General features: G+C 41.7%; 1 protein-coding gene across 2 annotated transcripts in view; it reads left to right on the top strand.

Moving 5' to 3' along the window:
• The window catches only part of UBR1 (ubiquitin protein ligase E3 component n-recognin 1), a 125,890-nt gene extending 115,447 nt beyond the window's left edge, over positions 1-10,443 (top strand). For both annotated transcript variants that reach the window (XM_075927249.2, XM_006135407.5), the window contains 4 exons: positions 4,091-4,168; positions 5,730-5,900; positions 9,829-9,930; positions 10,262-10,443. In XM_075927249.2, coding sequence (XP_075783364.2) covers positions 4,091-4,168; positions 5,730-5,900; positions 9,829-9,930; positions 10,262-10,403 — 493 coding nt within the window. In that variant the 3' untranslated portion in view covers positions 10,404-10,443. The remainder of the gene's footprint in view (positions 1-4,090; positions 4,169-5,729; positions 5,901-9,828; positions 9,931-10,261) is intronic.
• Positions 10,444-22,579: the final 12,136 nt, after the last annotated feature.

Here is a 22,579-nt window from a genome sequence, read left to right as displayed (position 1 = left end):
TGGCGACTGGTGTCGTTATGCATCAGGGGCGGGGGGCATGGCTCCACGTCTCGGGAATTCCCCCGGATGTGCAGCATACAATTCAGGACTTGCCCTTTGAGGGCAAAGCTCTGTTCTCGGAGCACACCGACTCTAGGCTCCATACCCTGAAGGACACTAGGTCCACCCTGAAGTCCTTGGGCATCCACACGCCGGCTCCACACCAGCGACAGCTGCCCTATAGGCAGCAGGGAAGGGCGCAGCCCCAGGTCCCCCAAGGGGATTACTGGAGGCACTGTCCCCGGGCCTCTGGTGGAGGTTCCGGGGCGGCCGCGCACCCTCAGGGCGCATGGGGTCGATGTCGCCCCAGGACTGATACCCAGCGTGGAGGTCCTCACAGTCCTTCCCATCAGTGCAAGCCTCAGTTTTGACGCCTCGTTCGAGAGTCCCGTACCAATCTCCTGCCCCGGCCCCCTGTTTGGGGCCAGGCTATCCCTTTTTGCCCATGCTTGGGCCTTAATAACTTTAGATGCCTGGGTTCTGAACATTGTAAGTGCAGGCTACTCTATCCCTTTCCTAGGCCCGCTGCCCTCAAATCCCCCTTCGCTGTCTCTAGTAAGGGACACTCCTCACAAACACATCCTCTGTCTGGAGGTGTCTGCGCTCCTCGAAAAAGGAGCGATAGAGGAGGTTCCTCCGCACCTGCGAGGAAGGGGTTTTTACTCCTGTTATTTTGTTGTCCCCAAACTGAAGGGACGGGTCCGTCCCATCTTGGACCTCCGAGATCTAAACAAGGCAGTAGTAAAACACAAGTTCAGAATGGTGACCCTGGCATCGGTCATCCCAGTGCTACAATTAGGAGACTGGTACGCGACTCTCGACCTCAAGGATGTGTACTTCCACGTGGCAATCAGACCCAGCCACAGGAGGTTCCTCAGGTTTATCGTGGGCCAATACCATTTTCAGTTTACAGTGCTCCCTTTTGGTTTAAGTACGGCACCGAGGGTATTCACGAAATTCATGGCAGTGGTTGCTGCATATCTCCGCAAACAAGGGGTGCACGTGTTTCCGTACCTCGACGACTGGCTGATCCAAGGTCGCTCGTACGGGCAGGTAGAAACTCACGTGGCACTTACAAGAGCCCTTTTTCCTAAGGTTAGGACTCCTGATAAATATCGAAAAGTCATCCCTGACTCCTTCGCAACAGATAGAATTTGTGGGAGCCCTCCTCAATTCGAGGGTGGCAAGGGCGTTCCTGCCCAAGAGCAGGTTCCTCTCCATAGTGGAGCTGATCTTGGGGCTAACTCGGTCCCCTATAATGACCCCTCGGGTCTGCTCCAGGCTCCTAGGCCATATGGCAGCGTGCACATACACGGTCCGCCATGCCAGGTTGCGGATGAGACCCATGCAGGCGTGGTTGGCGAAGGCCTTCAGCCAGTCGAGGGGTCTTTGGGACTCGATAATTATGGTGCCCAAAGTAATTCTGGACTCCCTCCTATGGTGGACCCAGGAACCTGTGGTACGCAGTGGGGTCCCTTTCAATATCCCTCCCCCCTCCCTGATGCTGGTCACTGATGCGTCCGACCTGGGCTGGGGAACACACCTGGGGCAACACAGAACTCAAGGCCTTTGGTCCCCCTCCGAGCGAGCCCTACACATAAACGTCCGGGAATTGCGGGCGGTGAGGCGAGCCTGCGAAGCCTTCCTGCCAAGGCTCGCCCACCGCTCGATCCTGGTTCGTATGGACAACACAGCGGCGGTCTTTTACCTCAACAAGCAGGGTGGGGCGCGTTCACCTCCCCTCTGCAAAGAGGCCCTTCAACTTTGGCATTTGTGTGTCACGCACGGCATCACACCTCAAGCGGAATACCTCCCGGGGTGCAAAAACCTGCTAGCGGACACGCTGAGCAGATCCTTTGGAGCCCACGAGTGGACCCTCAAGGTCTCTGCCCTCCGCCAGGTTTTCTGCAGGTGGGGTTATCCCCGCCTAGACCTGTTCGCCTCGGCAAGCAATACCAAGTGCAGGGACTACTGTTCCCTGCTGGGACTGGGGAAATATTCCCTGGGGGATGCCCTGACGACCGTGTGGCCAGAGGGCATCCTCTATGCCTTTACCCCGTTTCCCCTAATTTCCAGGGTATTGACCAGGGCGAGAACATTTCGGTCCTCGATCATTCTCATAGCCCCCAGGTGGCCCAGACAGTTCTGGTTCCCCATCCTGGTGGACATGCTTGTCCAGGACCCAATAGCACTCCCTCCAGTCCGGGATCTGCTAACTCAACCCTGGGGCGAGGGGATCATGGTTCACCCGGATCTCCGGTCTCTCCATCTAACGGCATGGTTTATCCATGGTTGAACCAACCTGAAAGGGAATGTTCCCAAGAGGTTCAGATGATTCTCCTCAGTAGCAGGAAACCCTCTACTAGACGGTCGTACGCTGCCAAGTGGCGGCGCTTCTCGTCTTGGGCGTCCTGGAGAGGAGTACACCCGTCCTCGGCTCCTATCCCAACTATTCTTGACTACCTTTTCCAGCTTCGGTCTAGTGGCCTATCTTTCTCTTCTATCAAAATCCATGTGGCATCTCTCTCCGCCTTCCATGTTGGTATGGCAGGAATCTCCCTTTTTTCTAACCCAGAGGTTAAACGGTTTCTTACTGGCCTGGAAAAGCTGTACCCCTCGGTGAGGGCCCCGCTTCCCGCCTGGGACCTTAATGTGGTCCTCCACAGGCTTATGCTACCTCCCTTTGAACTGCTGGCCGCGTGTTCCCTGCTGCACCTCTCATTAAAGGTTGCCTTTATCATGGCCATTACATCGGCTCAAAGGGTGTCAGAACTAAGGGCGCTAACTATAGACCCGACCTACCTTGTCTTTTCCAATAATAATGTAAGGCTACGGCCTCATCCAGCCTTCCTTCCAAAAGTGGTATCACCATTCCACCTGTCCCAGGGGATTTATCTCCCGGTGTTTTTCCCAAAGCCCCACGCCTCCTCTAAGGAGCGGGCTCTGCACTCCCTGGACGCCAAGCGGGCGCTGGCGTTCTACATTGATAGGACCAGGCCGTTCCGTAAATCACAACAGTTGTTTATTGCATTCAGGGACAGGGTCAAAGGGTCGCCTATTTCCACGCAAAGGCTCTCAAGATGGGTGGTGCAATGTATCACAGAATGCTATCACCTGGCTGGTAAAACCCCACCCAGGGTGAAGGCACACTCCACCAGGGCGCAGGCGTCCTCGGTGGCCTTTGGTGCCCAGGTACCGATCACAGAAATTTGCAGGGCAGCCACCTGGTCTTCCCTTCACACGTTTGCAACACACTATGCGCTACCTCAGCAGGCTGGGGAGGATGCAAGGGCGGGCTCTGCAGTCTTTGAATCTGTGATGTAAATATGTTTCCGGTTGTCTTGTTCTTAAATGGTACCTTTATCAGTGTTGAATTGTTCAAATAAATCAGTTTATTGTTCACCTCACTTCATGACTCTGGTGGCATGACTGCTCCGACCCCTCCTCCGTGAGGTTAGCTTGGTAGTCACCTACTTCGAATGGACATGAGCAACCACTCGAAGAAGAAGAAAAGAACGGTTATTTACCTGTAACTGTTGTTCTTCGAGATGTGTTGCTCATGTCCATTCGACTCCCACACTACCTCCCCTTCGTCGGAGTGTCCGGCAAGAAGGAACTGAGGTGGGGCAGCACTGGCAGGGGTACTTATGCCCCGCCATAGCGGCTCCACTCTAGAGGGCGCCCTGCTGGTGCTACAGATACTGCTAGGGAAAACGCTCCGGAAGACGCGGTGCGCGTGGTGCGCACTCCTACTTCGAATGGACATGAGCAACACATCTCGAAGAACAACAGTTACAGGTAAGTAACAGTTCTTTTTCTCACCATTGTTGTACATTTACTGTGAAAATGTTTCCTGTGTAGTTTGTCTTATACCCTTTATTTGGGCTGCTAGGGGTTGTGACATGATTTGGGGGACTGGATGGTTGGATGAAAGGACAGGGAGTTTACCAGAACGGTAAAATATTGGTCACATATGTCATTCTGTTTGTTGTGAGCTTTGTGTGACTTCATTAATATTTTTACAATATTTTTTCTTTCTCTAATTTACTAGATATCCAAGAAAAAGAAATAATTTGATACAGCTTCCAGAAGACTACAGCTGCCTCCTGAATCAAGCCTCTCAGTTTAGGTAATAAAAAACAGCTAGAGCTGCCACCTTATCATGTATTTTCTTCTTTTCATAATCTTGCAGTAATTTTGGGATGGAATTCAAATGCTGCCACTTCAGTCCAGAAAAGAAAACATCACCTGTGATATGCAAGTCTGGGAAGGGTATTACAAAATTTGAGATGAACGTACTGTTTTGTTCCTAAACATCAATAACCAGCGGTCCAGTTTAAATGTGATACTACTTACTTTTCACATAATGGCCATGTATAACTGATACACCTCAGTAAGCAGGTGTAGGCTTGATACAGTTGACAGTTGTTTGCATCATTGACCATTTCAGGACCAGAGGTTTGGCTCTGGCTTAAAGCAGAAATACTGAACTTGATCCACAGATGAAGTTTTGGTAGCAGATAAGGCAATGTGAAGATGTATCATTTCACTTTAGTTATCCATCCTGTGGAAAAAACATGGAAATTCTCTAAAGAGAATTTTGCACGTGGAAGCTTGTTTTGTATTTAATATTTATTTCTCATGAATTTATTTCTCGTGAATGAATCACTTGTTTGATCTGGAATAAAAGGGAGGCAGGCATGGAGCAAGTTACACTATGTTGCCCTGCCAGTGCTGCTCTTGACCTACATAACCTTGACCCTTTTGGCATCCTAGTACTGTGCCTGTGTGCCAGTTTTGTTGTTTTGTATAAATGGACTTAGAATAACATCACTGAATTGACTTCAACTTTTTGGTTTGATTCCATTCCTAATCTAGTATTTCCTCAGTATTTAGTTTTAATAAACCCATTTCAAGAAATGTGCCATTTGCATTAATGATTTACTGAAGAGAGGTGCATTAGTCGTGGAGAAGAGGATGTATTTTCATTGCATTCATGCTGTTTTAATATTCATTTTAGCAATCTTTGAATCCTGTTGGCATCTAAACACTGATGCAGTTGTCTCCTTTTGTCTATTTCCATTAAATATAGAAGGAGGCTCTCAATTTCTATATTGTGATCCACATCCTAGATCTGTTCAATTTTCAGTTGCATGGGTTGCCTTATCTGCCGTTTGCAATAGCATAAGATTTCAATCACAACGACAGCCACTGCTTACATGGGAAATGAATAGGAAAATATTAAATGTCGTTTTAGTTGTGTTAGCAGTTGGGAAATGAAGAGGAGAGTTGTGATCATGTGAGCAGGTGTGGATTTGGAGCAATACTTTGCAAGACAATATTTTGAGAACCTCTAGAACATCACATAGCAGATGTTATTGGAGGGACATATGTCCCATGGGATCACAAAATTGAATTACTTTAGAAGAGATTTCACTGAACTTATACCAATGTCCCAACTGACCAGCTGTAGAGAGGAGCAGCTCTTCCTTCTGAGGAAAAACTAGGAAGAATTTTACCAGATAATTTCTAAAGAAGCATTATGATGGACTGTGCCTCTTTTCTGGAAAAGGCCATCTGGTTGAAAGAGCACGGCTAATTAAATATATTTTTAAAATCTTTGCATTGTATTTGCAATAACTGTTTTGTTTCCATATGACCCTTAAAAATTACCACCTTTCTCTTTACAGGTGCCCACGGTCTTTTGATGATGAACAAAAGCACCCAGTGTTGTGTTTGTTCTGTGGAGCCATGTTGTGTTCCCAGAATACCTGTTGCCAGGAATTGGTGGATGGGGAGGAGCTGGGAGCCTGTACCTATCATGCTCTCCATTGCGGAGCTGGAGTGTGTATGTTCCTCAAGTAGGTAACGGGCAAGTGTGAAACTTTTTTTCAGGAAAAAGTAATTTAAGTAAAAAGTAATTTAAGAAGACCAGATAACACAGAAGAGCAAAAATCCACATGCTCTTCGGAACAGGAGGGAGAGCCTCCCCAGGCACCCTTTAGCCTCCTGATTCGTACAAGGCCATTATTGCCTGTTCCACTTCACCAGGGAGTGAGGGGAAAGTACACAGTTTGTATTCCTCACTCTGGCTGGGGAGCACAGGGGAGCCCTGATCCAGGCTGGGGGGAGGATGCATCCGGGTGAAACACTGAAAATTTATTCATTTTTAATTCTTTTTTTTTTTTTTGAGTATGCCTTTATATTTTTGGGCTGCAAAAAACAGTACTGGAAAAAAACGGGTTCCAACTAAAGTAAAAAGTTTGGGAAACCCTGGTCTAGCCAGCTTTCTATCCATCTTACAGTTCATTTATCCAATCCATATTCCCTTAACTTGCTGGCAAGAATATTGTGAGTGACAGTATCAAAAGCTTTGCTAAGCTGGCACGGGGACTTTGGGAGGACCAGGAACAACTTATTTGAATATTCATCATTTGCTTAATGAAAATGCAAATATGCAAGTGAATGTTACTGGTTCTCCAAAAGCTTGTGAATGGATTTACTGGGCCACATGTCAAAAAGTTTGGGAACCCCTGCTTTACAAAAATCATGGCAGTAGTAGTTGCATTACTCTGAAGACTGGAAGTTCAGGTTTACCTCTGCCTGAATAACTAACTTGTAAGATGCCATTCTACATTGCAAGTACAGAACAGAGTTGACTCGATCCATTTAGTGTTCAGTGCAGTGGGATTGTTAACACAGATGTGAAGGATAAAATGTATAGGAATTATATTGGATTCATCTCAAGCCAGGTTGTTTCTTTCAGTATCCAGATTCTGAGTAATCTGATCAGTTGTTACAGACTTGAAGGCCTGCTCCACCACAATTGAACAAAACTGTTTGAGGCTTCCAGATCAAACCCCTTCTACTTGTGTGGTTTAGTATGCAACTGTGCCACAGAATATTACAAGGCATGCTGGCATTGGTCTACTTGTCAAGCTGCCACCAGTTAGACTCATTGGTGAAAGGGTCCTCACATGTCCTCACCTCCCTAGATTAGTGGACAAATCTTGCCGTTGTACATGTAGGCATTCTGTTTACCCATCCGCAAACAATACTCATGCTAGTGATAGATGCTTCTGATCTGGGGTCGTGAGCCCACCTTAGTTCTCTAGAGACTCATAATCTTGGGTCCTCAGAGGACTCAGCTTTACACATCAGTGTCAGAGAGTGGAAACCTGTCATCGCAACATACCAAGTATTTCTGTTGTAGATTAATGGAAGCAGCTTGTTAGACCTCACAAACAACACAGTTGCAGATTGTTTACAAGTCACCACAAATAATCTCTTTGCTAGATGTGGCCAGGCACATCTTCCATCAATGGCAGCTTCCCCAAATAGATCTTTTTGACTCACAATCCAATATAATGTGTCAGCAATTCTGCTCCCTACATGGTCACAGAATAGCCCAGGTTCCGTAACAGGTACCTTTTTACTAAGAAGCTTCTCTATGCTTTTCTACGAATTCCATTCATTCACAAACTGTTACTAAAGTCAAGATAGAACCAGGCCAAATTCACACAACCACGCTCAGCATGGACCCATCCATGTTGGTTCTCCACTCTTCTGGCACTGTCAGTAAAACTTCTAATTTCACTTCCACTACGCTTGAACCTAATCTCCCAGGATCATGATTGCCTACTCTACCTGAGCCTACAGTCCCATCAGTTAATTGTATGGATATACCATCACTAGCAACTAAAAGCAAGTCTACTCAAAAGACATCAAGAGATCCTGTTGAATAACTGAAAGCCTTCTACAAGAGTAACTTGCCTCTGTCATTTGAAATGTTTTCCCATATGTTCTCATCAGTGTGGAATATCATTAATCAGTTCTTCAGTTCGATATCCTGGACCTGAATTATTACATCTGAATCAGATCTTAGTTCCTTGGAGGTTGCATATAACAGCTGTTTCAGTACTTTGTCTTAAAGTGGACAATCACTGTATTTTCTTCAGCGATATATCAGTAAAGTTTTTAAAAGGCTTAGTGAAATTAAACCTTCCAGGTGCAAGCTTCAGTTGCCCTGTGGAATCTAAACTAGTAATGTCAAGAAATTTGGGTTCCCCAGGAAAGACACTGGCTACCTGCTCTCTACTGTATCAGTAAATTAAGATGGCATTTTTGGTGGCCATTACCCCTGCCAGAAGAATAAGGGAACTATGGACATCAGTCTGCATTCAGATGTTTTTTTTTTTTAAGGACCTGTATTCTCACTCAAAGGTGGCTTCTTTCCACATCAACTGGCCAGTTTACTTACCCAAAGTTTACACAAAGCTACACATGAGCAAGAAAGAAGAGCATTTGCATACCCAGGACATGAGGAGAGCCTAGGTAGAACCAAACACTTTCATAAATCATCCCAACTATTCATAGCAGTGGCAGACAAAGAAAAAAGTCAGTGTACCTCCAGAGAATTTCTTCCTGGATCACATCCTATGTTCATATGTGCTATGACTTGGCTAATGTTGCTCTGCCTAGCAGTGTCACAGCTCATTCAGTGAAATTGCAGTTGGCCTCAATGGCTTTTCTAGCATAAGTTCCATCTGTTGACATTTGTAGAGCAGCAACCTTCTCATTCCACACATTGGACTCCCATTGTATTGTGACTCAAGAGTCCAGAGATGATGCTAGATTTGGACAAGTTGTTCTCCAGTCTTCATTGAAATAGACTCCGATCCTATGTCTTGGTCTTATAGTTTGAGTGTCACCAAGATTGGAATGCACATGTACAGTCAGTCAAAGAAGAAAAATGATTATTAACCTGTTCTCTAACTTCTTTTGCACAACCCACCTGTCTGTCACCCTACATTGAAATTCTGGCAAGTAGGAACTGAGTTGGGTTATGAACAGCTCTACTTTTTATTGGTGCATGCAATAGTGCACTACAGCAGGGAGGAGCTGCCCCAACAGGTACCACCATGGGATAAGTTTGTGAAGGGTGTCAGTGTGCTTGTTGCACAACCAAAAGTGGAATGGACATGTGCAGCACATGCTGAAGAGCAATTACAAAACAGTAGTAACAATTTTATTATTATTGATAAGGTTCCTTCTGTCATGGGTATCTAACACCATACAATCAATTATATATTTGTTGCATTTGTGAAAGTCTTTTAGGCAGGAGTGGACATTAAATGGCAGCAGTTCACCAGGGTTAGCCCCTGGCAGGCTGCCACTGCTATTTTTATCTGCACTTCCCCATGTATCAGCGATCACAGCTCCAGTTGGCCGTGGATAACCGTGCCCAACCAGTGGGAGTGGCAGAAAGCAGCTCCCATTGGCCAGGAATGGCAATCTGCACCCAGTGGGAACTATGGTTGCCTGTACCTGTGAATACGCAGATAAATATAATGGTGAGGGCCCTCCAGAGGTTAACCTAGTGGACCGGATCTGGCCTATAGGTCAGTATTTGCCCGCCCCAGCTTTAAGGGCTTGTCTGAACACAGAAATTGCACCAGTGTAGCTTAAATAGATTTTAAAAAATTATTTAAACTCTTGCAATCCCCTGAGTAGATGCTCCTTTTTGTTGGTTTAAGTCTAGATTTTATCTGTTTAGCTTGCATCTAATTTACAGATGTAAAATAAGCCGAGATATAAGCCAGGTTTAAACCATTGTAGGAGTGTCCACTTAGGAGATTATACCAGTTTAACTAAATCTGTGTAAAACAATCCTTGTTAGTTAAACCAGTGCAACTTTTTGTGTAGACCAGTTAAAATTTAAGTTTTCTTATAAATAGTACCTGCAAACTGGTATGTTTGTTAACATTTTAAACTTTTTTTTTCCTTAAGGATCAGGGAGTGCAAAGTAGTCCTGATAGAAGGTAAAACCAGAGGCTGCTTATATCCTGCTCCCTATCTTGATGAATATGGAGAAACAGATCCAGGCCTCAAGTAAGTACATATTTAACTTGCTAGGAGTCTTATTTTTGTTCTCTTTTTTGTTGTCCCCCTTATACTGCATGCAGTTCCTACATAGTTCTGAACAGCCCCATTTCTGTTAGACTGATTGTGATTAATAACGATTTTTCACCCTCATATCCCATATTTTTCTTGGCTATTAGTATGCATAGTTAATGCGGGACTGTTTTTAGACACTATGCCTAGACATATTTGTACTGATGGAGTAGAGACATCCAGGAAAGAGAGAAGAAAAGGTCAAAAGATACGGATATGTTATATTGTAATGTGCCTAATGAATGTTCTTCTTATTTCTCCCATGAAGAAGAGGCAACCCATTGCATTTATGTCATGAACGTTATCGGAAACTCCATCTTCTGTGGCAGCAACACTGCATCGTAGAAGAGATTGCCAGGAGCCAGGAAACCAATCAGATCTTTTTTGGATTCAACTGGCAGTTGCTCTGAGTCCTAGCTTTTAATTAAATTCGAATGACTATGGATGATCTAACAAAGGAAAGGGAGGGGGGTATTGCAAAACCTTCTCTAAGGGGGATTCTCTAGCTCATATACATGACTGATGCATCCAAACAAAATCATTCTCATTCATAGGGTTTATTTTAAAAAATCCTATGTGGTGACTGTTGTAGAATATACAGGGACAGAAATATCTTATTCCAGAGGCTATACTGATGTTTAGATGATGGTAGCTTCCCACATCCACCTACCTTCCATACGGACACACACACCAAAAGTCCCAAACTGTCATTTACTGGCACTGAGAATATACCTGGATGTGTGTTGCTAGGAAAGATCCAAGTAAAAAAAACTGTTAATATTTCCAGTCATGTGGTGCAATTGGCATATCAGGGTTGTTGTGATGTCTGAAATTATTTGTATGTCTTAAAATTACAACAATGTAGCTGGAGCTGTGAACAATCCCTCTTCCTCCTTACAGTGTGTCTCAGTTCCTAGCCCTGTCTTAGAACTTACAATGGCCAAGGTCTGTGACATATTTTCAAAAGAAAAAGTGATGCCTCAAGTAATTAATAGCAACAGGCTCAGCAAGCATTAAGTGGTACAGCAGAAACCTGCACTGTGCCAGACCCTGGAGAGTGCTTTCAGAGGAATAATGTTTTCACTAATCCAATCTTTAAAAGAAGGGCAGAAAGAGTGAATTATGTGGGAGAATTTCCATCTTGCTTGGTGCATGTGAAATTAGAGAGTGTATGCTTGTTACATTGCCAGTACTTATTGCACCTTATATAATACAGTTTTAGTCTACTAATTCTGTAGACTGCCCCAAGAAGTCCAGCATCACACTGCTGTGGTCAGCTTTACTATGTTTGTAATGGTATTCTGCAGTCCATGCAGAAACCAACTCTAGACTGCACTAGTTCTGCACTCTAGTTAGCCATCTGTCAGCTACAAAAAACAAAACCATAGACTGCAGTTTAAAAAGCCATTTAAAGTTGAATAAAAAAGCGAGGCCCTATAGAAGAAATCAAGGCCCTATAGAAGATTGCATGGCAAGATAATCTACTTAGAATCACTAAACACAGGCATAAGTTAATATGTTGTATCTCCATATTGGAGCGACTTCCCACTCTTCATTCTTGTGTTATCTGTTTGGAGTGGCCCATAAACTATATGTTTCTGGATATACTAACCAGATGCTGGTTGTAACTGAAAGAAAAAAATAGTTGACTTTCTTTTTCAATATCAAATGGCATATTGTGATTGAACCATATTTCATTAGCTCGCTGTTCTGTTTCCTGGTTTTTAGCCATAATAATTTACATGAAGGGATCTTCTGATGTGACAAGTAAATGTTCTAAATACATAAATACCCTATAACTATTATTTTTCCAGGCAACACCACTTCTGTCCGAAAGCCTGAACTATTCAGGGAATGGATTTTAGATCAGTTCTACTTTCCCTCTCTTGCTGTGTGTGTACGTGTGTTGCAGGAAGGGTGATTTTTTTTTTAAGTGCTCTGTTAAGGCTTAGAGAGGGAGGGCTATAAATAATTTTGTGACCTGCTGTTCAAGAGCATGTGCATATATATACACATTTGCATTCACTTCTTGATGCAGTGAGAGGACATGCCAGGTGGAAGGGAGAATCTTAAATCATGATTTCATGCTTCGGTTTAATAATTCTCCTCCTAGTTTCTTAAAATCTTTAATGAACAGCAGTCAATACACATTTAAAAGTGAAATTAAAATGGGTCAAAATATCAAATAATTATTTTCTAGCAGTCAAATAATCCTTAAAACCTTTGCTAATTTTTCAGCTTATTTTCCCCCAGTCAGTGTAAATATTTGTCTTCAGTATCTTTTCCTACCTTCCTCTTACTGCAATGAAAACTTCTCACTTCATTTTGATGTTTTCAGTTTTTTAAACTGAAGGTAAATTCCTTGCATAGAACCAATTGTTTCGTTAGTCTTGTCTAAATCTGTGATTGAAACCTTGGGTAAGGAAAACCAGTTCCATGGAAATTTGTGTGCAGTGGCCAGTTCAAAGGTTACCAATAATACTACTTACCAGCCAAAGTACTCTATTGAAATTAGCAAACATGCTTCAGGGAGTTCAGCAGTGACTTCATAGCTGTGTTCACTCACTGTTTCCCTGTGTTTTCCATTGTCATGTATCAGATACTTTCAGTAATCTTGAACTTTCAATGATGGAAGAAGTTTACACCCATGAAGTTCAGCTAACAAACATACAGCAAGATCAATTTATTTTGTAGTGCTGGTAATGAGCAATTCAAACTCTGCTACATAGAGACAGGAACTTGTTTTAATCAGGCAAACTCTTGCTTAACATTCCCAAATGTCTTTCTATTAGGTGGAGCAGTAGTAAAATGAAGGTGAAGGAAGAAATGTTGCATTGTTTTCTATACCTTTGCACTTATTATTCTTGCAAATGGGCTCCCAGATCATCCACTAATGACTACAGTTATTTCACATTTCATAAAGTACTATGCAGTTTGGTTTACTGTATTATCTGTATTTAGTGATTGCAAGATGTTTTTGCCACTGATTTGAATTCCATCCAAGATAAACTGAAGAAGTTATTTGAATAATGCATATATTGGTATCCTTAACTGCAAAAATGTAAATTTGAAACTTGTATAATGTCCTTGTGCTTTTGAAATAAAATATCTTATGTATATTTAAAAGAGGAAATAAAGCAACTTCTCATATGTTGTTGGGCTTTTATTAGGAAGCAATTTAGTATTTTACATTTCTCTTTAGAAGAGAAGCTACAGTGATGCCATCAGCATGGAAGAAGAGGTAAACAGTATCAGTTACTGTTATAGCTGATTAGTACTAGTTAACAGTGCTAACGTAATTTTAAATTCATGTTAGAGAAATACTTCATTCTGAAACTCTTCCTGTTTTTTAGCTTCTAAGCTTCCAAGTCTTTTACTGCGATTCTCAATACAGAGAAAACTTTGTAAATTTATAATTTACAATTTGCTTTAAATATATATTTATCTTAGTGACATTGAGAACCTTGACAATCTAAATTCAAAGAAAATTTACTATACTGTCTATCATATACTGTAGCTGAATACCCTCAAGGCCATTTGTATTTTGTTTTGTTGGGTAATATTCATGTTCACATGAAAAGTAGAAATATAAGAGACACAATACTATCCCAGAGCTCTGCAAAGAACCAGAGTAATAGGAGAATTGGCATTCTGTTTCTCCCATACTTGAATAGATGCAGTCTTCTGCAGCAATTTGCAAATTAAAGCAAAGCTCTCAAACTGTCACTGTCTTTAACTGTTTATGCTACCAGCAGCTAGGCATCACCCCATTCTTACTCCTTTCAGTGTTCACATATGTCACCTTTCAGAAATGTAAGAAGATAATTGTGGCCCATGTAAATTTTTTTCTTGGCTGATCAAAAAATTACATAGTGTTTAGAATCAAGCTAGGAGGTTTGTAAGCATCTTCCTGCAACAATGGTCTAAAGAATATTAGACGTGTAAAGTCACTGGTTTAGAAAAAGTATGGCTGTATTTCTTACAGAATAAAACAAAATCTTCATATTTCACATATCTTGGGGGACAACTTGCAAATTTCCAGATATGCCGGCTTAGCCAGCACATGCTTTGTTTTAGTGGTTGAAATCTCTATATTCTGAACTTCAAGATTTCTGGATTTTATGGTGTAGAGTTAACAGTCTCTTCTTTCAAGTATAGAATGAAAAGCCTAAATGAATTCTACAACTCTCCTAACTGAAAATATTGGTCTTATTCTTCCATTCATTCTCCTAAATGTGATGTGTGGTCAGTTTGATCTATTTTTACTTGTATTTAGCCATTATTCAAAATGTAATTTTTGAATACAGAAAATATAAATTACTCTTCGAGACAGGCTGCTACAATCCTTTCTGTAGTTAGCTGTGTCCCTTTAAAGGTGCCTGAGCTGGTAGAACAATGAGGAAATACAAACTCGAGGAGGGGGAGGTTAAATTGGAAATGACTTGGTACTTGTAGTGATGAGCACCACAAGAGGCAAGATGAGAAAGTGTTAAGAAGTTTAAATCAGGGCTGAGATTTGTATTTTGTTTAATTGGTTTTACATATTTCAATAGATTGGGGTATCAGGGATCCAGGATCCCAATTTTCAGTATATGTTTTACACCAGTTTGGTGATCAGTGAGGAGGAGACTTCAGACTTTGCACTTGGTTGGATGATATTACATGACCTATTCTGGTGAAGTTAGTGCTAATAGAGCATTTAATGCAACGTGAACAATAGCATCACTGAAGAGTTGTGTCCATGCTATAGCACAGGATGTCTCTTGCCTCTAAAATGCATAAAATACACTGTATTGATATTGTATGAGTCCTGGGTTAAGGTGACAGTGGGTCTAGTTTTCATGCACAGTTCACACCAATGCATTGTGGAATTCCTGCTTGAACCAATTGAGTTTAGCGGACATTCTCAGTCTGAAGTAGAAGCACCTGACTTTAGCTGCAAAAGTCTTGCAAGTTATTATCCCATTATTGTTCTTTCTGCAAGTCATGTCTCTTGGGTGGTGAGGATGAAATTAAAATGTCTTAATTAGCTATCAAAATGATCTAGGCATATGTATTTCCCAATTCAGTGGCATGTGGAAGCCCTGGTCCTGTATTTGGATGGGGGGGGGGGGGGGGTGAGGTGTCTGCACAAGAATAAAAGTTCATGTGTGTAAATTGGAACAAAGAATCATTCATTTAAATGATCCAAGGCTCTCTTATAGCTGGAGATTCTATCTATGCTCAAGTACCCGTAATACCTTTGTTGTCTTTCGCTGGATGAAAAATGCCTTCATATGTGAAATCTAAAATATTACCCTAGATGTGTTCTAGGTATAAAGCAAATGTATATTAATAACAAGTTGCTGCAAGCTTTTTAACTGCATATTTCATTTGTCTTAAGACAATATATTACTATAAACAGTTTTTTAAAATATTTGAGAAATGTTGCTAAATCCTAAAAAACAAATCAGTTTAAAGCTTTAATAGAGGGTACGAGGAACAAAGAATTGCCACAAAAATATCTTGCAGCTTTTCAGGGATCTGCTGTACTTCCTTCACAGAAGAAGCTGAATATTAAACAACTGCTTTTTTCAAACCTTCCATTAAGAGCTCCACAGACTGGGGTCATCTTGAGGCAGAAGTGAGTTACTAACCCAAAAAATTTCAAGTGATTAATGCAGAAATGAATTGTCCTTATTAATTCTGACTGGATTAAGCATAGATGACAAATAGGATAAGAAGTCACCTGCAAATCTTATTTATTTTTGTACCTGAGCAGATGCCATGGTTTATAGGCTTGGCTTGCTAATGCTTTGTATATCTTCGTAAATTAATGAGAATTAGAGAGGGGGTCTGTGTTGCTAATTGAGTGCTTTAGAGCTCCACTTTCTCGCTACCTGTCCTCTGTTCCCACTTGCCATCAGATTCTCTGCCTTTGCAGCAGCAGATACTGGAGGCGTATTTTGCTCCTTTCCTTAATGTTTTTAGTTTCTTTCCTGCCAGACCATGGATGTTGTCGGACCAGAGAGTTCTGGACCACAGAGTTCAACTTGTACTTGATAGTGTTTATTTATATAGTAGTAAAGAAAAAATCATTATCGGAATTATTGGGTGAAATTTTTTGGTCTGCCTTATGTTGGGGACCAAACCAGATGGTCCTAGTAGTCCCTTCTGGCTTTAAACCTCAAATCTATTTTATAGTCAGAATTTCAGACTAGAATTGGACTTCATAAAAATTTTAATGAAATCTCAAATCATAATGTTGAGGGGTTTTTCATTTGTGTGGAAGAACTTGAATCAATCATTTACAATAACTTAGATATGGATTTTGTATATTTATGGCACAAACATTTTGTATTCTCTTTACTAATTGAAATTTGTTAGTCAATTTTAAAATTGTTTTCCCAAAGTAATTATCATTTGAATTCTTTTCCCAGAAAATATTTATTTAAAAATGCCCCTTCCCCCCATGTTTGTTCAGTTATTTTCTTAAAATGTCAACTCCATAACAGAATTTTGACAATTGAAAAAAACCTAATTGGTTTTGCTGGTGGAGTCATGAATTAAACAGTCAAAAATGATCTCTCAAAAAAAATCTTTTTTAAAATGTTTGTTAATACTAGTGTTTGTGAAAATGATGGATTAATAATAGCTAGAGGTTTTTGTGAGCTTACACACACAGCTCTAATTATGTACCTAAATCCTGATATCCATAGTTACAGGTGGTCTAGTCCTATATGGTAATGTGATACTGTTATAAAAAGGATAGATGAACAGCAGAGCCTTACTTTTAAAAACGAAATTATTGGTTTCAACCCAGATAAGCACAAACCCAAATCTCAGGAACTGAGACTAGTTTAATTGCTTACTTTAACAAGAACGACTGCCAGCACAATGTACCATGTTGTCAGCAGCAAAAGGCTAAACAGGGAGAGGGTTGGTCCTTTGGGTTAAGAAGATTATTTATAGTGGACTTTAGAGTCACTACTCCTATTGATAAAATGAAGAGGAGATTGTTAAAATAAGTCCCTGCAATTTTTTGGTTCCTGACAATAAGTACTAAGTTTAACAAGGGATCAGCCAGTTCTGTATTTCAGCAAGGGTCTGCCAATTTTCTGTTGCATTGAAGGAGAGAACGGTACAAACTGTGCCTATCAATTTAGGCTACATCTACACCTGGAGCTTTGGGTGTGATTAAAAATAAAAGCATAGCCAAAATAGACAGCATGGGCAATGGCTAGCAGTAGCATGGACTAGCCACCCTAAAAACATCGCCCAGGATGGGGAGCTGTACTGCCACTTGCCACGTTGTGCTACTTGCAGACACGCTATTTGTAACATACCATGTACATGAGGGCTAGCCAAAGTATGTCTGCTCAAGTTGGTCATCACACACCCCCAGCCCCAAGTGTACACATAGACACAGTGGGTAGCCAATACTATCATGGCTCTTTACCGTGACTTTTTAAAAGCATTAAAAACAAACAAGCCCTTCCTCAGTATCCTCATTCTGTACTGGGGATTAATCATAGAACACTAGAACCGGAAGGGACCTTGAGAGGCCATCAGGTCCAGTCCACTGCCTTCATGGCAGGACCCAGTACTGTCTAGACCATCCCTGATAGATGTCTGTCTAACCTGCTCTTCAATATCTCCAGAGATGGAGATTCCACAACCTTCCTAGGCAACTTATTCCTGTGTTTAACTCTGACAGGAAGCTTTTCCTCATGTCCAACCTAAACTTCCCTTGCTGCAGTTGAAGCCCATTGTTTCTTGTACTATCCTCAGAGGCCAAGCAAAAAATTTCTCCTTCCTTCTTGTATCCCTTTTAGATACCTGAAAACCACTATCATGTCCCCTCTGTCTTCTCCTTTCCAAACTAAACAAGCTCAGTTCTTTCAGTCTTCTTTCATAGGTCATGTTCTCTAGGTTTTAATCATTCTTGTTGCTTTTCTCTGGACCTTCTCCAATTTCTTCATATCTTTCTTGAAATGTGCCCAGAACTGGACACACGACTCCAACTAAGGCCTAATTAGCGCAGAGTAGAGCGAAAGAATGACCTTTCATGTCTTGCTCACCACAATGCATCCCAGAATCATGCATCCCAGAATCATGTTTGCTTTTTTTTGCAACAGTGTCACACAGTTGATTCCTTTCTGCAGTACTCCTTCCTAGACAGTCACTTCCCATTCTGTATGTGTGAAACTGATTGTTCCTTCCTAATTGGAGTACTTTGCATTTGTCCTTATGAAACTTCATCCTATTTACCTCAGGCCATTTCTCCAATTTGTCCAGATCATTTTGAATTATGACCCTATCTTCCAAAGCAATTACAACTCCTCCCAGATTTGTATAATCTGCAAACTTAATAAGCGTGCTCTCTATGCCAACATCTAAATGGTTGATCAATATATTGAACAGAACCGGTCCCAAAATAGACCCCCTGTGGAACCCCACTTATTATGTCCTTCCAGCAGGATTGTGAACAGTTGATAACTACTTTCTGAGAATGGTTATCCAGCCAGTTATGCACCCACCTTATAGTAGCCCCATCTAAGTTGTGTTTGCCTAGTTTATTGATAAGAAGATCATGTGAGAGCATATCAAATGCCTTACTAACATCTAGGCATACTTTAGTTAAGAGAAAGGGGCATCTACATTTTGATTACACTGTGGTCCTTGCTGTCTTCCCTGTGACCCCAAAAATCACTTAATATATGAAAATTCTAATTGATATTTAATTACATACAAGCAGAAAATAATCTGTTTGGGGGGGGGGGTAATTTGGTTTTTTTTACTAAATAGTGACTTTCACATAATGTCTTGCACCTTATACTCAATATTTTGACATGAATCATAACAGTTATTTCAATTCTGCAAAATGTCAGACGTACACATTCTCACTCTCAGCATGTCTCTGTGCTTTAGTTAGGGCCCTGATTTCTATGGCAGCGCAAAAAATTAGCCTTCGGGGTTAATACAATCACAGAATAACATATCTAGTCTGCAGCAGGAGGGGATGGCGTGGATGGGTAAGGTCAAAGACATTATTTAAATATTATTTAAATACTGTGCAAAATCAGTCTCCTCTATCCAAACTACTATATATTTGAGAGAGTTTGTCTATTTGTTCAAGAACTCCTCTTAAATGGTAAGAGCTAGGACCACTGTAATATAACTTTTTCCTCCATATCTGGATGTGTTCAGTCATGCCTAGCAGCACATATGTCTTTTCCTATACATATGTTTATAGGCATGTGAACATAAATCTAATTAAAGGGCAAAATTCAGCTAAAGCACCAGGAGTTCTACAGCCAAGCATGCATCCAGAGATGGCTGGCAATATTTGGCAGGTTTGACAGAATTTATTAAAATCAATTGCAAGGATCTTCTTGGTGGGGAAAATTGCATTTGAAGTGCTGCAAATTTCTAGGGATTTTCAGCTCTCTGCATGCTACTTTGCCCTGGGTGCAAACACACTTTAAAAAGAAGCAGCATTCAGGCCAGTGAGGACACCAAATCATGCCATGCTATAAAGCCAAAAACCATGAATTCAGGAAACATATTTATGCCTCACCATTTGGTTTTGAGGTAGCTGACAATTTAATAATAAAAGTAGAATGCAGAGTCACAATAGAAATTTCAAGGTTCAGTCTGGCAAGTGGAACTAGGACTCATAACTTGGATATAAGGATGTGGAACAAGTTAAATAAATACTGTGGCAAAGCTCTGGCTGTGTCCCGTGGGTCTTGCGCTACTGGTAGATATTAGCCTCAGAGACTCGCTGAAGCCCTTCACACAACCTCTTTCTCTCTACAAGAGGCAGGGGCCACAGCTTATTGAGCCATACTCATCATGGGCTACTTCATGGTTTTTGGGGTGGAACTCCTTGATAGTTCTGGTCTCCCCTCTTGGGGCAGTCTCTGCGTTGGCAGGGAGGAGGTTTGGGGGAAACCCGGGCCCATCCATTACTCTGGGTTCTGGCCCAGGGACCCTAAGGTAGCAGCTACAGTCAGGTTTGCTTTTACTTCTGAACTGGCAGTTGTTTCCTTGGCCACTTCCCCAAACAACCCCTCTAAGGCCGTGTCCAGACTCGGGTTTTTTCGGGAAAAGTAGCCTTTTCCCGAAAAAACTTCCCCTGCGTCCAGACTCAAGCCGCGTTCTTTCGAAATTATTTCGAAAGAACGCGGCTTTTCTTTCGATGGCGGTAAACCTCAATTTACGAGGAAGAACGCCTTCTTTCGAAAGTTCCTCTTTCGAAAGAAGGCGTTCTTCAATGTAAAGAGGCCGTCTTCGAAAGAGAGCATCCAGACTCGCTGGGTGCTCTCTTTCGAAAAAGCGGATTTCTCTTTCGAAAGATCCGCCTGCAGTCTAGACGCGATCTTTTGAAAGAGCCTCTTTCGAAAGAAGCCTGCAGTCTAGACATAGCCTAAGAGTGTCCCTCTGGTACTTGCTTGCTAGTCCTCAGCTCACACACAGCCTCTTCTTGTTCCATCCTTCTAGTCCATCACTCTTTTTCTCCCTGCCCCTTACCTGGGAGAAACCTTTTAAAGCCGCTTAACTGCCTTTAATTGGTTGTAGGTGTTTAATGACTTGGCTGAGGGAGCAAGCTAATTAACTAGCCCCAAGTGTTTGCCCATCTTCATTTCATGGCAGCAGACTTTAGGGCTGTGTCTACCCAACAGCTTGTGCAGGAAGAGACAATGAAAATGAAGTGCGGATTAGCATTTTCTCATGCTTCATTTGCATAATCTCTTCCATTCCATTTTTGCGCAATGGGTTTTTGCACATAAACTGAAGTGTGGACAGATCCATTTTGTGCAAAAACCCCTTTTTGCACAAGATCTTTATGCCTCCCCCGAGGTTTTTGCACAAAGCGAACCTGTCCGCACTGCTTGTTTTTGCGCAAAAACCCCTTGCACAAAAATGGACCGAAAGAGATGGAATGGAAGAGATTATGCAAATGAAGCATGAGAATATGCTAATCTGCACTTCATTTGCATTGCCTCTACACTATGGCTTTTGCGGGAAGACAAAGCCTCGGAGTTTACTCTGAGAAGAGAAAACCACTTATCCAGTGCCCTGTATACCTGCCTTCCACCAGAGTGCAGCAGGCTGCTGGTTTGGGTCTGTCAGCATACATTTTCAGGGCCTCATTTGAAACCTTTCTAACTTTGTGTTCCCAAATTCTAGAACACATTTCAGATCCTTAGAACAAGATATTTCAAAACTGGATCCCTAAAGGAGGCACTAGAGGGAGCTGAGGGTGTTCAGTGCTTCTGAAAATGTGGCTGAATTTATTTAGGAGCCTCACCTTAGGGCCTTGCATCTGTAATTGTTGCCCTTTGTGTTCACTACAAGGAAAGGAAGGCTCAGCCTTTCTTCAAGTGAACCTAACCTAAAAGCTGCTTTCTTTAAAGAGGTTTTGCGAGGTGAAAGAGTTGTTAGAGCATCAAAGAAATCAAAGTTGTGAACAGAAAAAAAACTATTAAATCACCTTCAGACCAGTACAGAATTGTTCCCTGCACCTTATCCTCTGGTTCTTTTTCAAGTCTGATAATATTGTCTGATAATATTAATGTCAAGAAGAGAAGTTGGGTAACGTATGTGATGATATAGTGATGGAAGCCATATTTGACTGATTATTTTTAAATAGCACAAGGTCTTGTGCTTCCTCCTTTCTCTTTGGGGAACTATTCTGCATTGAAATATATCTTACTGTTAGGAAGCTTTTCATACAGCATACCTTAATTTTTCCTTTTCTAAAATTAATGCTATTATTTCTTGTTTTATACCCATATCTATTATGCTAAATAAGTCCTCAACCTTGTTGGTGTTTAAAAGCATTGCATTTTTTGAATATTTGCAGATTCTTGCACCATCACTACTTACTTAACTTTAATCTTTCCTCATAAAGACTTTGTAAAAAATTTTGGCTCTTCTCTGAGCTTTGTTTAATATACTTGTACCTTTCCTTAGAACTATTCCAGTCTTCTGTGTGTGGTGTTTTGTACCAGACTTTTAAGAGGAGGGGATTAACTTCTTATTTAGTCTGGGCAGGAGTGGTGGAAGCTCCCTAACAGTGGTGTGGTCACTAGTGTCAGAACCATGGTTACATCCCCTGCAACATCCCACAAAGCCCATTTCCATGCAATGCCCCTTCCTCTGGGCCTTCCCCTGCACACTGCCCCTTCCCTAGGGTGTGACTAGACTATATCCCTCTTTCGACAGAGGGATGTAAATTAGGCACTTTGAAATTGCATATGAAGCCGGGATTTGAATTTCCCACACTTCATTTGCACAATCACATCACAAAGCTCTTTAGAAAAAGCGCTGTTTCGAAAGTAAAACCACAGTCTAGATGCAGTTCTTTCGAAAATGGAAGGCTTTTTCGAAAGACATTGTAAACCTCAAAAACTGTGGTTTACAAGATCTTTTGAAAAAGGCTTCCATTTTTGAAAGAACCGCGTCTAGACTGTGGCTTTACTTTCAAAATAGCGCTTTTTCGACAGAGCACCATGACGCGATTATGCAAATGAAGCATGGGAAATTCAAATCCCAGCTTCATTTGCTATTTCTAAGTGCCTAATTTACATCCCTCTGT

Source organism: Pelodiscus sinensis, chromosome 5 (genome assembly GCF_052426305.1).
Source record: "Pelodiscus sinensis isolate ZL-2025 chromosome 5, ASM5242630v1, whole genome shotgun sequence".
Lineage (NCBI taxonomy): Eukaryota > Metazoa > Chordata > Testudines > Trionychidae > Pelodiscus > Pelodiscus sinensis.
This window is presented reverse-complemented; position numbering and strand designations above follow the sequence as displayed.